We start from the raw sequence: 14,533 nt of genomic DNA on the forward strand, positions 1-14,533 counted from the left end.
TGAGAACTTGTGGTCAATCCCCAAGAGGCGGGTGGACAAACAAAAACCCACAAATTCTGACAAACTCCATGCATTGATTATGCAAAAATGGGCTGCCATCATTCAGGATGTGGCCCAGAAGTTAATTGACAGCATGCCAGGGCGGATTGCAGAGGTTTTGAAAAAGAAGGGTCAACACTGCAAATATTGACTCTTTGCATAAACTTAATGTAATTGTCAATAAAAGCCTTTGACACTTATGGAATGCTTGTAATTATACTTCAGTATACCATAGTAACATCTGACAAAAATACCCCAAAACACTGAAGCAGCAAACATTGTGAAGACCAATACTTGTGTCATTCTCAAAACTTTTGACCACGACTGTACATTATGCCAAGAAACGTGTTAAGGAATCTAAAATACCATATTCCTCTGAATGTGATAGCAATGATGGCAATGATAGCTTAGATGATACTATTTGGAAAGGAACCATATGCAGCAGGTACATTTATCATTACATTACTGCCTCTTTTTGCTACGTGCTGGCAGATGCCTTAAGCGTATAATGCAGCTGTGTTCCCATAGGTTTAATGCTGCATAGAAACTGTCAGGAGAGGACTGAAATGAATTCCAGGGTGACAGGTAGCCTAGCGGTTAAGAGTGTTGAGCCAATAACCAAAAAGTTGCTGGTCCAAATCCCTGAGCCGACTAGGTGAAAAATCTGTCTGAGCCCTTGAGCAAGGCACTTAACCAACTGCTCTGGAACATACCACAGTAGAAGGCTATATTCCTACTCATACAAAGCAAGATGGTGATTATACTTTTTTTCATTTGCTTGAATAAATAGCATAACAAATGTAAGAAAGAGAATACTTTATTTAAATATATTTATACTTTTGCACAAGTAAAATAAAATGCATATCTATAGTACACAGCAACTTCAGTGAACGAATAGACAGCACTCTTTTGAGAATGCTACCCATAACCACAGCGTGACAAGAAACATTAAGTATTCTTCTTACATTTACACTTATAAACATAAAAATAGCATTTAAATCAATGTTTCACGCTAAAAAAAGATTAACAAAAATAGATGGAGGAATAAGATCTATCACATCTTTGGGGTTGTCATGAAGGAAACCTCAAAACATTCTTAGTTTTAAACAGCATGTCCTGTTTCAATGTCTTTGTAATAACCAGTCACCACCATTGGCAGAGTAAGCCTAGATAGGATAGGACCTCCCAGAAGAAGTGCTTTATATCTGGGCAGAACATTCCGTATCACCTGGGCACAAATCCATGGCGTATATACATTCGGAATTGACATACTGTAGAAATGCATCCATTTGTTGATTTGGAATTATTTTTTTGCTCTTCCAATTCTCTTTTCAAATTCATATAATCAGATCTACATGTAACTGACAAAATAAAGGAAACACCGACATAAAGTGTCTTAATAGGGTGTTGAGGCACCACAATCCAGAACAGCTTCAACGCACCTTGGAATAGATTATACAAGTGTCTGGAACTCTATTGGAGGGATGCGACACCATTCCAAGAGAAATTCCATTATTTGGTGTTTTGTTGAATCTACCATAAGTGTTGAATTGGGTTAAGATCTGGTGACTGAGACGGCCATGGCATATGGTTTACATCATTTTCATGCTCATCAAACCATTCAGTGACCACTCGTGCCCTATGGATGGGGGCATTGTCATCCTATGGGGGCATAGCCATGGTAGCCAAAATATTTGCCAAAATAATGGTCTGCCAGCATTTTTATAGATGACCCTAAATGCCAATTTATGCTTGCTCTGTGAATGCGATCCGGAGGCTGCATACGGAGGGTGTGACGCAATTGCGGAGGCCAAATCGAGCTCTGTACCGCATCTCTGTGCGCCTCCCAAATTTTGTAACAATGTGGAGGGCTCCGTAAAGCTCCGTATAGCTCTGCATTGACATTATTGGTTGATGGTAGGTGGGGGTGGGAGGTCCTGTATAAACACAAACTTACTTCCTTGACAATTTCCTTCACAACAGCTCTGCTCTGCTCCGCAAAGCGCAAAAAGTATCAATGCCCTGACTTCTGGAGAGGCCGTATCACAGTAAAAGCTTAACGCCCACTGCAGATGTCGGATTGATCATGCAGAGCCTTTGAGCATGATGGGATGTTAATTGCTTAATTAAATCAGGAAGCCTTTGCTTTCAATATACTTTGTATCCCTCATTTACTCAAGTGTTTCCATTATTTTGGCAGTTACCTGTATGAAAGGTCTGTTCCCCTTTCCCACCCTTGGCACTTAGCAGGGCCTCCTGCACTGGCCTTACACTGGCCCATATTATCCCTCTGTGATTGTAACTTCTAACAGAAGTCTAAGGATAGCCAAAACACAGGCAGAAAGACAAGTCTCCATGCTCCAATTGTAGATCCGTGGGACTTGAGACACAGAGGGTCTGACATGTTCTCCTTTGTACACCTTTTCTTCTTTTCAGGGTCATTGGAGGGGTCTAGATCCTCTGAGGACTGGTCCAGGTTGTTAGATAATGTTCCCACTGGCCCATCGTTCAAACTCTGTTTGTTCTGGGGTTTGTTGGGGTCAGCTTCCAACAGCTTAGTTTTGGAGATGTTCTCTTTCTCCTTCAGAGGATTGTTGGTGATTTGTCTGCTGTTGTAGGAGGGATCTGGGAGACCCTTACTGGAGATGATGGAGGACTTGTCTTTGTCTGAGAGGCAGCACCTGGGAATACCAGCCCCAAGTGGACTCTCCGTGGTGAGTTTTCCAGATTGTGTCTTGGAACTGAACACACTAATCCAAGTGTGGTCAGAGCTGTCATAGCAACCTTCCAGGTCAGGGCTCATTAGCCGTTTCAGGTCTTTTCCAGACAGTCTGGCTGGAACATGGCACTCAAGCTCTGAGCTGGACCCTTTAAAGCCCTTGAACCAGTCCCACAGGGTCCTGGCCCGGCAGTCACAGATCCACTGGTTCCCATTCAGACGCAGGTACTGGAGGGACACCAGTGGGTCCATGGTCTCCCCTGTCAGCACTGTTAGATTATTGAAGAACAGAAACAAAGTGGTCAGCTTGCGCAGGTCATGAAAAGCCTTGCGCTGGACGAAGGTCACTCGATTCTGATGCAGCAGCAAGCGGTCCAGGGTCACCAAGCCTCGCAGCATGTGATCCGTCACAGTCTTTATCTTGTTGTTGTGGAGGAAAAGGTAGGTCAGGTTTGCCAGGTCCAGAAACGTATCGTCATGGAGAGTCAGTAAGCTGTTGTCCTGGAGGTAGAGGTGCTGCAGGGAAAATAGTCCCCTGAAAACGCCTACAGGCAGCTCGGACAAGCCACACCTGTGCAGGTGCAAGGTGTGCAGTCTGGACAGGCCTCGGAAGGCTGTGGGGCTGATGATCCTCAGGTCATTGTCCCCTATGTCCAGCTCCTCCAGCCTCTCCAGGCCGTAGAAGGCACCAGCCTCGATGTGGCTGATGTTGTTAGAGTAGAGCCAAAGTACAGTGAGGTTTCTGCAGGGGCTGAAGCTGGTGGAGCGGACCACGGAAAGCTTGTTGTTCTGGAGGAAGATGCGCTGGCTGTGGATGGGGATCTCTGTGGGGATAGAATAGAGGCCCTGCTGTTGGCAGGCCAGGGTGGGCCGCGGCTCGCTGTGGCATATGCATGGCGCTGGGCAGCCCTCCACCCGACCTTCCATCCGAGGCACTGATTGAAGCCAAAGGACCAGAAAGTAGAGTTCGCCAACTGCAAAAGAGGAAGACACAAGTGGGTAATGAGAATATGTTGGGGTTCTGCTGGACTTAGAATAAAAGCATTAGTGTTCACTTCCAAAACACCCAGTCTGCTGTAAATCATCCAAAATGAATAGCAGGTTGACATTTATTGTTATGAGTCTTGTCCTGGAGGCAGAACTGAGCGATCTCCTCTTAGATAGGCCAGGTGCAAAGTCAAAATTGGCTATATTGTAAAAATGCATGAAAAAACGTTTTGCATTAGTGTTAACAGTGTGGTTGAGGTTAGGGTTAAGGTTATGTTTAAAATCATCATTTTATGACTTTGTTCTAGCATAGGGTTTTCCAAACTCAGTCCTGGTTGATTATTTGAATCAGCTGTGTAGTGCTAGGGCAAAAACCAAAACGTGCACCCATGTGGGGTCCCAGGACCAAGTTGGGGAAACCTGATCTAGCACATACTGTAGAACATTTAAACAGTCTCTTAAAATACATACAAGTCTCTCACAGTACATTCACAAAGTTCGAATTTACCTATCAAAGCTAGAATATATAAAAACGGAAAACAAAACATAATAATAGTAGAAGCATGGAATTCATGATTTTACATATTAAAATGGAGTGTTCTTTAGTTCTTTACATTTGGGGATTTTATTGAATGAGGCAGCAGAACACAACACCCTCTATAAAGTGGTGATATTTGCAATCCTTAGAAGGAATCCGTTTTGCAAGTCTAATCAGAGCAGATCCTGGTTTAGTTTTCACTGACTGTTCCTCAACATTTCATCTCTGTTCAGCTCTCCAACTACTGCAGTATCACAGTCCTATTCTCTTCTCTTCCTCTGTTTTACTTAAGTGATAATGCCCGAAAAGCCGGTGTTTGGAGGGTTATCACTTTTATACAACGGGTTACCAACATATTCAAATAATGATTGACATATTTTCATTAGAAACTCTATTTTGATTAATTTATTCATACTATTTCATCCTTAAACAAGATATAGTCCCGACACAAATCTAGGGTTGCTAGAGACGCGACCCAGTCATTCAGTCTTTTTGTTCTGTATCTATGGACGCGACCCAGTCGTTCGTTCTAAATGTTCCATTGCCATACTGGCTGGCAATGTTCTTATCCCTTGCTTGCTAGCTAGCCAACTACGGTTAACTTACAGTCATGTCAAAAAGTGCAGCCAGAATAACAGTAGCTGCATTTGCATTTGTTTAAGCTGTTTTCTAGTGACATTTATTTGGATACATCCATAACAATGAGCTAATGAGGCGCGATTTCGCCTGGCATAGAAAATGTGCTCACTCGTCAGGATACTGTTGTTCAGAGGAGCTAGCCAACAACACAGCTACAGTAACACAATCACTCCAACCTGAAGCTGGAAAGACTGCAAATTAGCTGCGTTCCATTTTTACCTTTTTTCAATTGACCTTTTTTAGTATATATCCATAAAAATGATGCCAGCTGATTCATGATTTTGACTAGCTGAGAAACGCTGCCTGTCTGTCTGTCTCGTCGCGATACGTTCATTACTACCAAAAATTCTGAAATTCCATCCCCAACTATAACATTTTCCATCTAGATAGAACTGCCAAAGGGGGTGGAGTTGCAATCTACTGTAGAGATAGCCTGCAGAGCTCTATCATACTATCCAGGTCTGTGCCCAAACAGTTTGAGCTTCTACTTCTAAAAATCCACCTTTCCAGAAATAAGTCTCTCACTGTTGCTGCTTCCTACAGACCCCCCTCAGCCCCCAGCTGTGCCCTGGACACCATATGTGAATTGATTGCCCCCCATTTATCCTCAGAGTTCGTACTGCTTGGTGACCAAAATTGGGATATGCTTAATACCCCGGCCATCCTACAATCCAAACTAGATGCCCTCAATCTCACGCAAATTATCAACGAACCTACCAGGTACAACCCTAAATCCATAACCATGGGTACCCTCATAGATATCATCCTGACTAACTTACCCTCTAAATACACCTCCGCTGTCTTCAACCAGGATCTCAGCGATCACTGCCTTATTGCCTGCGTCCGTAACGGGTCCGCGGTCAAATGACCACCCCTCATCACTGTCAAACGCTCCCTAAAACACTTTAGCGAGCAGGCCTTCCTAATTGATCTGGCCCAGGTATCCTGGATGGATATAGATCTCATTCCGTCAGTAGAGGATGCCTGGTTGTTCTTTAAAAGTAATTTCCTCTCAATCTTAAATAAACATGCCCCATTCAAAAAATACAGAACTAAGAACAGATATAGCCCCTGGTTCTCCTCAGACTTGACTACCCTTGACCAGCACAAAAACATCCTGTGGCGTACTGCATTAGCATCAAATAGCCCCCGCGATATGCAACTTTTCAGGGAAGTTAGGAACCAATATACACAAGCAGTCAGGAAAGCAAAGGCTAACTTTTTCAAACAGAAATTTGCATCCTGTAGCACTAACTCCAAAAAGTTTTGGGACACTGTAAAGTCCATGGAGAATAAGAGCACTTCCTCCCAGCTGCCCACTGCACTGAGGCTAGGAAACACTATCACCACCGATAAATCTACAATAATCGAGAATTTCAACAAGCATTTTGCTACGGCTGGCCATGCTTTCCACCTGGCTACCACTACCCCGGCCACCAACTCTGCACCCTCCGCTGCAACTTGCCCATGCCCCCCCCGCTTCTCCTTCACACAAATTCAGACAGCTGATGTTCTGAAAGAGCTGCAAAATCTGGACCCCTACAAATCATCTGGGCTAGACAATCTGGACCCTTTCTTTCTAAAACTAGCCGCCGAAATTGTCGCAACCCCTATTACTAGCCTGTTCAACCTCTCTTTCGTAACGTCTGAGATCCCCAGAGATTGGAAAGCTGCCGCGGTCATCCCCCTCTTCAAAGGGGGTGACACTCTAGATCCAAACTGTTACAGACCTATATCCATCCTGCCCTGCCTTTCGAAAGTATTTGAAAGCCAAGTTAACAAACAGATCACCGACCATTTCGAATCCCACCGTACCTTCTCCGCTATGCAATCCGGTTTCCGAGCTGGTCATGGGTGCACTTCAGCCACGCTCAAGGTCCTAAACGATATTATAACCGCGATCGATAATAGACAGTACTGTGCAGCCGTCTTCATCGACCTGGCCAAGGCTTTCGACTGTGTCAACCACCGCATTCTTATTGGCAGACTAAATAGCCTTGGTTTCTCAAATTACTGCCTCGCCTGGTTCACCAACTACTTCTCAGATAGAGTTCAGTGTGTCAAATCGGAGGGCCTGTTGTCTGGACCTATGGCAGTCTCTATGGGGGTGCCACAGGGTTCAATTCTTGGGCCGACTCTTTTCTCCGTGTATATCAATGATGTCGCTCTTGCTGCTGGTGACTCTCAGATCCACCTCTACGCAGACGACACCATTTTGTATACATCTGGCCCTTCATTGGACACTGTGTTAACAAACCTCCAAACGAGCTTCAATGCCATACAACACTCCTTCAGTAGCCTCCAACTGCTCTTAAACACTAGTAAAACTAAATGCATGCTCTTCAATCGAACGCTGCTGGCACCCGCCCACCCGACTAGAATCACCACTCTCGACGGGTCTGACCTAGAGTATGTGGACAACTACAAATACCTAGGTGTCTGGTTAGACTGTAAACTCTCCTTCCAGACTCACATTAAGAATCTCCAATCCAAAGTTAAATCTAGAATCGGCTTCCTATTTCGCAACAAAGCCTCCTTCACTCATGCTGCCAAACATGCCCTCGTAAAACTGACTATCCTACCGATCCTTGACTTCGACGATGTCATTTACAAAATAGCCTCCAATACTCTACTCAGCAAATTGGATGTAGTCTATCACAGTGCCATCCGTTTTGTCTCCAAAGCCCCATACACTACCCACCACTGTGACCTGTACGCTCTTGTTGGCTGGTCCTCACTACATGTTCGTTGTCAAACCCACTGGCTCCAGGCCATCTATAAATCACTGCTAGGCAAATCCCCGCCTTATCTTAGCTCATTGGTCACCATAGCAGCACCCACCCGTAGTCTGCGCTCCAGCAGGTATATCTCACTGGTCATTCCCAAAGCCAACACCTCCTTTGGCCGCCATTCCTTCCAGTTCTCTGCTGCCAATGACTGGAACGAATTGCAAAAATCTCTGAAGCTGGAGACTCTTATCTCCCTCACTAACTTTAAGCATCAGTTGTCAGAGCACCTTACCGATCACTGCACCTGTACACAGCCCATCTGAAATTAGCCCACCCAACTACCTCATCCCTATATTGTTATTTATTTTGCTCATTTGCACCCCAGTATCTCTATTTGCACATAATCTCTTGCACATCTATCATTCCAGTGTTAATACTAATTGTAATTATTTTGCACTATAGCGTATTTTTATTGCCTTACCTCCATAACTTGCTACATTTGCACACACTGTATATATATTTTCTGTTGTATTTTTTGACTTTATGTTTTTTACCCCATATGTAACTCTGTGTTGTTGTTTTTATCGCACTACTATGCTTTATCTTGGCCAGGTCGCAGTTGTAAATGAGAACTTGTTCTCAACTGGCTTACCTGGTTAAATAAAGGTGAAATAAAATAAAAATAAAAAACTATGGGACAGCAGATCGAATTTGAATATAATAATAATAATAATAATAATATGCCATTTAGCAGACGCTTTTATCCAAAGCGACTTACAGTCGTGCGTGCATACATTTTTGTGTATGGGTGGTCCCGGGGATCGAACCCACTACCTTGGCGTTACAAGCGCCGTGCTCTACCAGCTGAATATTAAGAAGCAACGTGGAAAGCTGTTGTTTGGAACAATCTGTTGACTGCATGCTGTTGTTTGGAACAATCTGTTGACTGAATGCTGTTGTTTGGAACAATCTGTTGACCGCATGCCGTTGTTTGGAACAATCTGTTGACCGCATGCTGTTGTTTGGAACAATCTGTTGACCGAATGCCGTTGTTTGGAACAATCTGTTGACCGCATGCTGTTGTTTGGAACAATCTGTTGACCGCATGCTGTTGTTTGGAACAATCTGTTGACCGCATGCTGTTGTTTGGAACAATCTGTTGACCGCATGCTGTTGTTTGAAACAATCTGTTGACTGAATGCTGTTGTTTGGAACAATCTGTTGCCCGAATGCTGTTGTTTGGAACAATCTGTTGACCGAATGCTGTTGTTTGGAACAATCTGTTGACTGCATGCTGTTGTTTGGAACAATCTGTTGACTAAATGCCGTTGTTTGGAACAATCTGTTGACCGCATGCCGTTGTTTGGAACAATCTGTTGACCGCATGCTGTTGTTTGGAACAATATGTTGACTGAATGCTGTTGTTTGGAACAATCTGTTGACCGCATGCTGTTGTTTGGAACAATATGTTGACTGAATGCTGTTGTTTGGAACAATCTGTTGACCGCATGCTGTTGTTTGGAACAATCTGTTGACTGCATGCTGTTGTTTGGAACAATCTGTTGACCGCATGCCGTTGTTTGGAACAATCTGTTGACCGCATGCTGTTGTTTGGAACCGCATGCTGTTGTTTGGAATATTGAAACAATGTTGCAAATATCGGAGAGACAGACAGCAAGGTTTATCCAAATCTCCGTTGTTGAAAATGATATGTTAGTCTAAAAGAAATGTGAGATAATGTCTAGATGCTTTTTATAGTGGAGATGAAGTTTATAAATTGCCTGGCTGATGAGACAGTTGATTGCTCAGTCAGATGGAACAGAGTAAATAGGCATTTTAACGTCATAGATTTCACCACTTCATTTTGATTCCTGTTCTGGAAGCACAGGCCAGAGAGACAGAGAGACAGAGAGAGAGAGAGAGAGAGAGAGAGAGAGAGAGAGAGAGAGAGAGAGAGAGAGAGAGAGAGAGAGAGAGAGAGAGAGAGAGAGAGAGAGAGAGAGAGAGAGAGAGAGAGACAGAGAGAGAGACAGAGAGAGAGAGACAGAGAGAGAGAGACAGAGAGAGAGAGGATGGAGGGCGAGAACACGGGAGTGGGGGTGGTGTGTGTGGACTATTTCACAAATTAACAAAACATTGGTGGGTTGAGAAAAATTGCTCCAGACTACCAGAGCAAATCACGTGGGAATTGCCACTCGGCCTGTGCTAGAGATCTCAGAGTGGATTTTCATGCTTCATTGGGATCTGGAGTGGTGGGGTGGAGAAAGGGCAGTTGACATAGGGCTCTCACACCAGTGCCTACAGTAGATGAGATCAGACAGAACTCATCTCCAGTGCAGGATGCACTTTCATCCTACAGTTACTATGCTGTAAGGCTCTCTTATAGTAAAATGACAACTCAATTTGATAAAACAGATATGTTTTCTTAAACATAATATCCATAAAAGAACATAAACAAACTGTGTGCTGAAAAGTCTTACATTGCAGGACTATGCCACCTCACCAACATATAATATAATATAATATAATATGGACTACAAGTTTTGCTCCAGACTAACAGAGCAAATCACATATGAGGATAGCTGGGAATTGCCACTCGGCCTGTGCTAGAGAGAGAGCGAGAGCGAGAGCGAGAGAAAGAGTGCTGCTTGTGAACAAAACAATAGATAATGCTAATTAACAAAATATAATCTATTTGTACTCTAGTCATTTTTTTTAGAGCCATTCCAACCAGACAGTCATTTCATCAGCATTGCCCAACATGTTCTGGGATGTGGGCATTGCCCATCGGTCCTCAGTGTGATAGATGACTAAGGCCTGCCTCTGAGTCTAAGTTAAATATTCCTCTGGCACAGGTGCCAGCTTTGGGACTAGGATACCTCTCAAAGAGATGCTCACAGCTTCAGCATTATGTTCTCTCTCGTAAAGGTCCCCAAAGCTAATTATCCTGTAAATGAAGTCATCATCATTTCAGGCACTGAGAGGTGACTCCCAAATGAACTGAGGCCACATACTGTATTTACTCACTGTGAAAACAGAATGTGTGCATTTCAATGCACTCATAAAGATGTAGGTAAATATTGACATACTGTACAGTGCATTCGGAAAGTATTCAGACCCCTTGACTTTTTCCACATTTTGTTACGTTACAGCCTTATTTTAAAATGGATTAAATAGTTTTTTCCCCCTCATCAATCTACACACAATACCCCCATAATGACAAAAAAACTGAAATATCAAATTTACATAAGTATTCAGACCCTTTACTCAGTACTTTGTTGAAGCACCTTTGGCAGCGATTACAGCCTCAAGTCTTCTTGGGTATGACGCTACAAGCTTGGCACAACCTCTCAACCTCTGTCAGGTTGGATGGGGAGTGTTGCTGCACAGCTATTTTCAGGTCTCTTCAGAGATGTTCGATCGGGTTCAAGTCCGGGCACTGGCTGGGACACTCAAGGACATTCAGAGACTTGTCCTGAAGCCACTACTGCGTTGTCTTGGCTGTGTGCTTAGGGTCGTTGTCCTGTTGGAAGGTGAACCTTCACCTCAGTCAGGTCCTGAGCGCTCTGGAGCAGGTTTTCATAAAGGATCTCTCTGTACTTTGCTCCATTTATCTTTCCCTCGATCCTGACTAGTCTCCCAGTCCCTGCCGCTGAAAACATCCCCACAGCATGATGCTGCCATCACCATGCTTCACCGTAGGGATGGTGCCAGGTTTCCTCCAAATGTAACGCTTCGCATTTAGGACAAAGAGTTCAATCTTGCTTTCATCAGACCAGAGAATCTTGTTTCTTATGGTCTGAGAGTCCTTTAGGTGCCTTTTGGCAAACTCCAAGTGGGCTGTCATGTGCCTTTTACTGAGGAGTAGCTTCCGTCTTGCCACTCTACCATAAAGGCCTGATTGGTGAAGTGCTGCAGAGATGGTTGTCCTTCTGGAAGGTTCTCCCATCTCCATAGAGGAACTCTGGAGCTCTGTCAGAGTGACCATTGGGTTCTTGGTCACCTCCCTGACCAAGGCGCTTCTCCCCTGATTGTTCAGTTTGGACGGGCGGCCAGCTCTAGGAAGAGTCTTGGTGGTTCCAAACTTCTTCCATTTAAGAATGATGGAGGCCACTGTGTTCTTGGGGACCTTAAATGCTACAGACATTTTTTCAACTGTGGGACCTTATATAGACAGGTGTGTGCCTTTACAAATCATGTCCAATCAATTAAATTTACCACAGGTGGGCTCCAATCAAGGTGCAGAAACAAGGATGATCAATGGAAACAGGATGCACCTGAGCTCAATTTCGAGTCTCACAACAAAGGGTCTGAATACTTATGTAAATAAGGTATTTATGTTTTTTTTTTGTAATACATTTGCAAAAATTTCTAAAAACCTGTTTACGGTTTGTCATTATGGGGTTTTGTGCATTGATTGATGAGAAAAAAAAAAGTATTCAATCCATTTTAGAATAAGGCTGTAACGTAATAAAATGTTGAAAAAGTCAAGGGGTCTAAATACTTTCCGAATGCACTGTCATAGCAATAAGGCATCTCAGGTGTTTGTGGTATATTGCCAATATACTACAGCTAAGGGCTGTCTCCAGGCACTCGTGCATAAGAACAGCCCTTAGCCATGGTATATTGGCCATATACCACACCCCCTCAGGCCTTATTTCTTAAGTATACCATAGTATTTTTTCATGTGTGCGACCTCGGAAACAATGTTTCACTTTTGAATTATGATCTCTGTAACACCAGAGGCTGTGTCTACACTTAACAGTTACATGCGACTTCTGCTATCAGAATACAAAGATCGCATTGAAAAGACAAGTCTAGACGCACAAAAGTCGCATTGTGGTCAGATTGTGTTCAAATCTGGCCTACCACTTCTGGAGGTGTTCAGGGACGCATTTTGTGCGGATTTCTCCTCAGTCTGGATGCAATCAGGCCACCGAAAGCGCATGCAGTGGGCGACGTCATCAGCACAAATCTTGTGTTTTGGGAGCGAGAGGCACCTCTTTTCATTAAACTTGAGAGGAAATACCTTCTTAGCGTGTTAGGAACGCATTTGCTGGCTTCATAAATGCTAGCCAGCTAGCTTATTAGGGAAAAAAACAATTGTTTGGCTAGAGATATGCTAACCTGTTTGCAATCCCTTTAGCTTTGCTAGCTAGCTTTCTGGCTAGTTACAGAGGTTAGCTGGCTAGTTAGCTACAGTAGTTGGCTACTGCCATCACGTTGTTGCGTTATTATCAGATTTAGCCTGTTCCACCGTTTGCAGAATGCATACATGTATTTCAATATAGCGCAGGAAAAGGGAATCCGGACACAATAGATGCGATAAAGGAGTCAATGGAACGCAGACTGTTCCATTGACCAGATTGGAGCACATTCAACAACTCTGATCTAACAAAGTGGATATTCCTAAAATCTGTCATAATTGATTCATTGTAAAAGGCCCACAATGTGGTTACTTAGGTCCGATTTGGATATATTTGGCTGTTTTCGCTGCACAACATTTACATAAGTGGTCCCTTTTCAGGTTTAGAAGAAGTGACTGCTAAATGCTAACTCCTGTTCGTATAAACTGGTTAGCATAGCTAGCATACAGAAATCGGTGGTGGTAGTCAAAGTCCTTTGTAACTGTAATGCAGTTGATTGGTGACGATGACATTAATATGTGTTGGGGTTGACATCCATACAAGCATTATACTCTGATTTTTATCTCAACATAATGTGAAATGCACATATAAACAATAGGCTAAATCTAGGCCCATTTTGCTGTGGGGGTAATGAGGAGACTCGGGATCTTTCCCCCACGGCCCTGTCACCCACGCGGTTCCATGGCAATTCCATTGTTTTGGTTGAGTTTGACCTCTTTACCACATCCATAACCCTTTTTCCATAAAAAAATATGAATGTGCTAGAACTGATGAGCATCAACAAATAACGGCGACAAACACACTGGAAAACTGCTTAAATCAACTTTAGGCGCACTAGAGCGCATTAGATAAATTAACTTGGAAGAAGTGGTTTTAACGCCATTTTAATGATGACTTTGCTTATGAAAAACCGAATCAAGCGAGTTAAGGGTTTTATGCATGCTGAGATGTTGGGTCTCGAGCACTGGGCGAATGGAAATTTGGAACTCCCTTGCGTGCTTCTGTTATGGGGAAAAGTTCACAAAGAAACTGATATTAAATGTGGAGAATGATACATTTGCATCTGATGGCCATCTGTCACGCGACATGTATGCGGTAGCGAAGTCAAAAGCAGGACACAGAGCGGCTGGCAACGTTTTTTACTGAACACAGTAAAAACAACGTACAAAACAACAAACCTCCAAACCGGGAGGAAAGCACAAAGAACCGTACATACAAGCTGCCGGAATGACAACAAACAATAACACACAAAGTACCAATGAGAGACAGGGGTTAATATAGGGAATACAATCCAACATAATGGGAAACAGGTGTAAACAATAAAGACCAAACAAGACAAACACCAAAACATCGATCGGCAGCAGCTAGTACTCCGGGGACGACGAACGCCGAAGCCTGCCCGAGCAAGGAGGAGCAGCAGCCTCGGCTGAATCCGTGACAGTACCCTCCCCTTGACGCGCGGCTCCAGCCGTGCGCCGACCCCGGCCTCGGGGACGGCCAGGAGGACGCGGAGCAGGGCGAGTCGGATGACTCCGGTGGAAATCCCTCAACAGGGAGGGGTCTAGGATGTCCCCCAGCACCGTTCCTCCGGACCGCACCCCTCCCACTCCACGAGATACTGCAGACCCCCCATCCGACGCCTCGAATCCACGATGGAACGGACTGAGTACGCCGGAGCCCCCTCGATGTCTAGTGGGGGCGGAGGAGCCTCTCGTATCTCATTCTCCTGGAGTGG

General features: G+C 44.1%; 1 protein-coding gene across 1 annotated transcript in view; it reads right to left on the reverse strand.

Annotated features, from left to right (window-relative positions):
- Positions 1 to 840: 840 nt before the first annotated feature.
- The window catches only part of LOC121573824 (reticulon-4 receptor-like), a 50,305-nt gene continuing 36,612 nt past the window's right edge, over positions 841 to 14,533 (reverse strand). Inside the window, exon 2 of the mRNA XM_041886139.1 lies at positions 841 to 3,732. Coding sequence (XP_041742073.1) covers positions 2,345 to 3,732 — 1,388 coding nt within the window. The 3' untranslated portion in view covers positions 841 to 2,344. The remainder of the gene's footprint in view (positions 3,733 to 14,533) is intronic.

Source organism: Coregonus clupeaformis, chromosome 9, assembly GCF_020615455.1.
Source record: "Coregonus clupeaformis isolate EN_2021a chromosome 9, ASM2061545v1, whole genome shotgun sequence".
Taxonomy (NCBI): domain Eukaryota; kingdom Metazoa; phylum Chordata; class Actinopteri; order Salmoniformes; family Salmonidae; genus Coregonus; species Coregonus clupeaformis.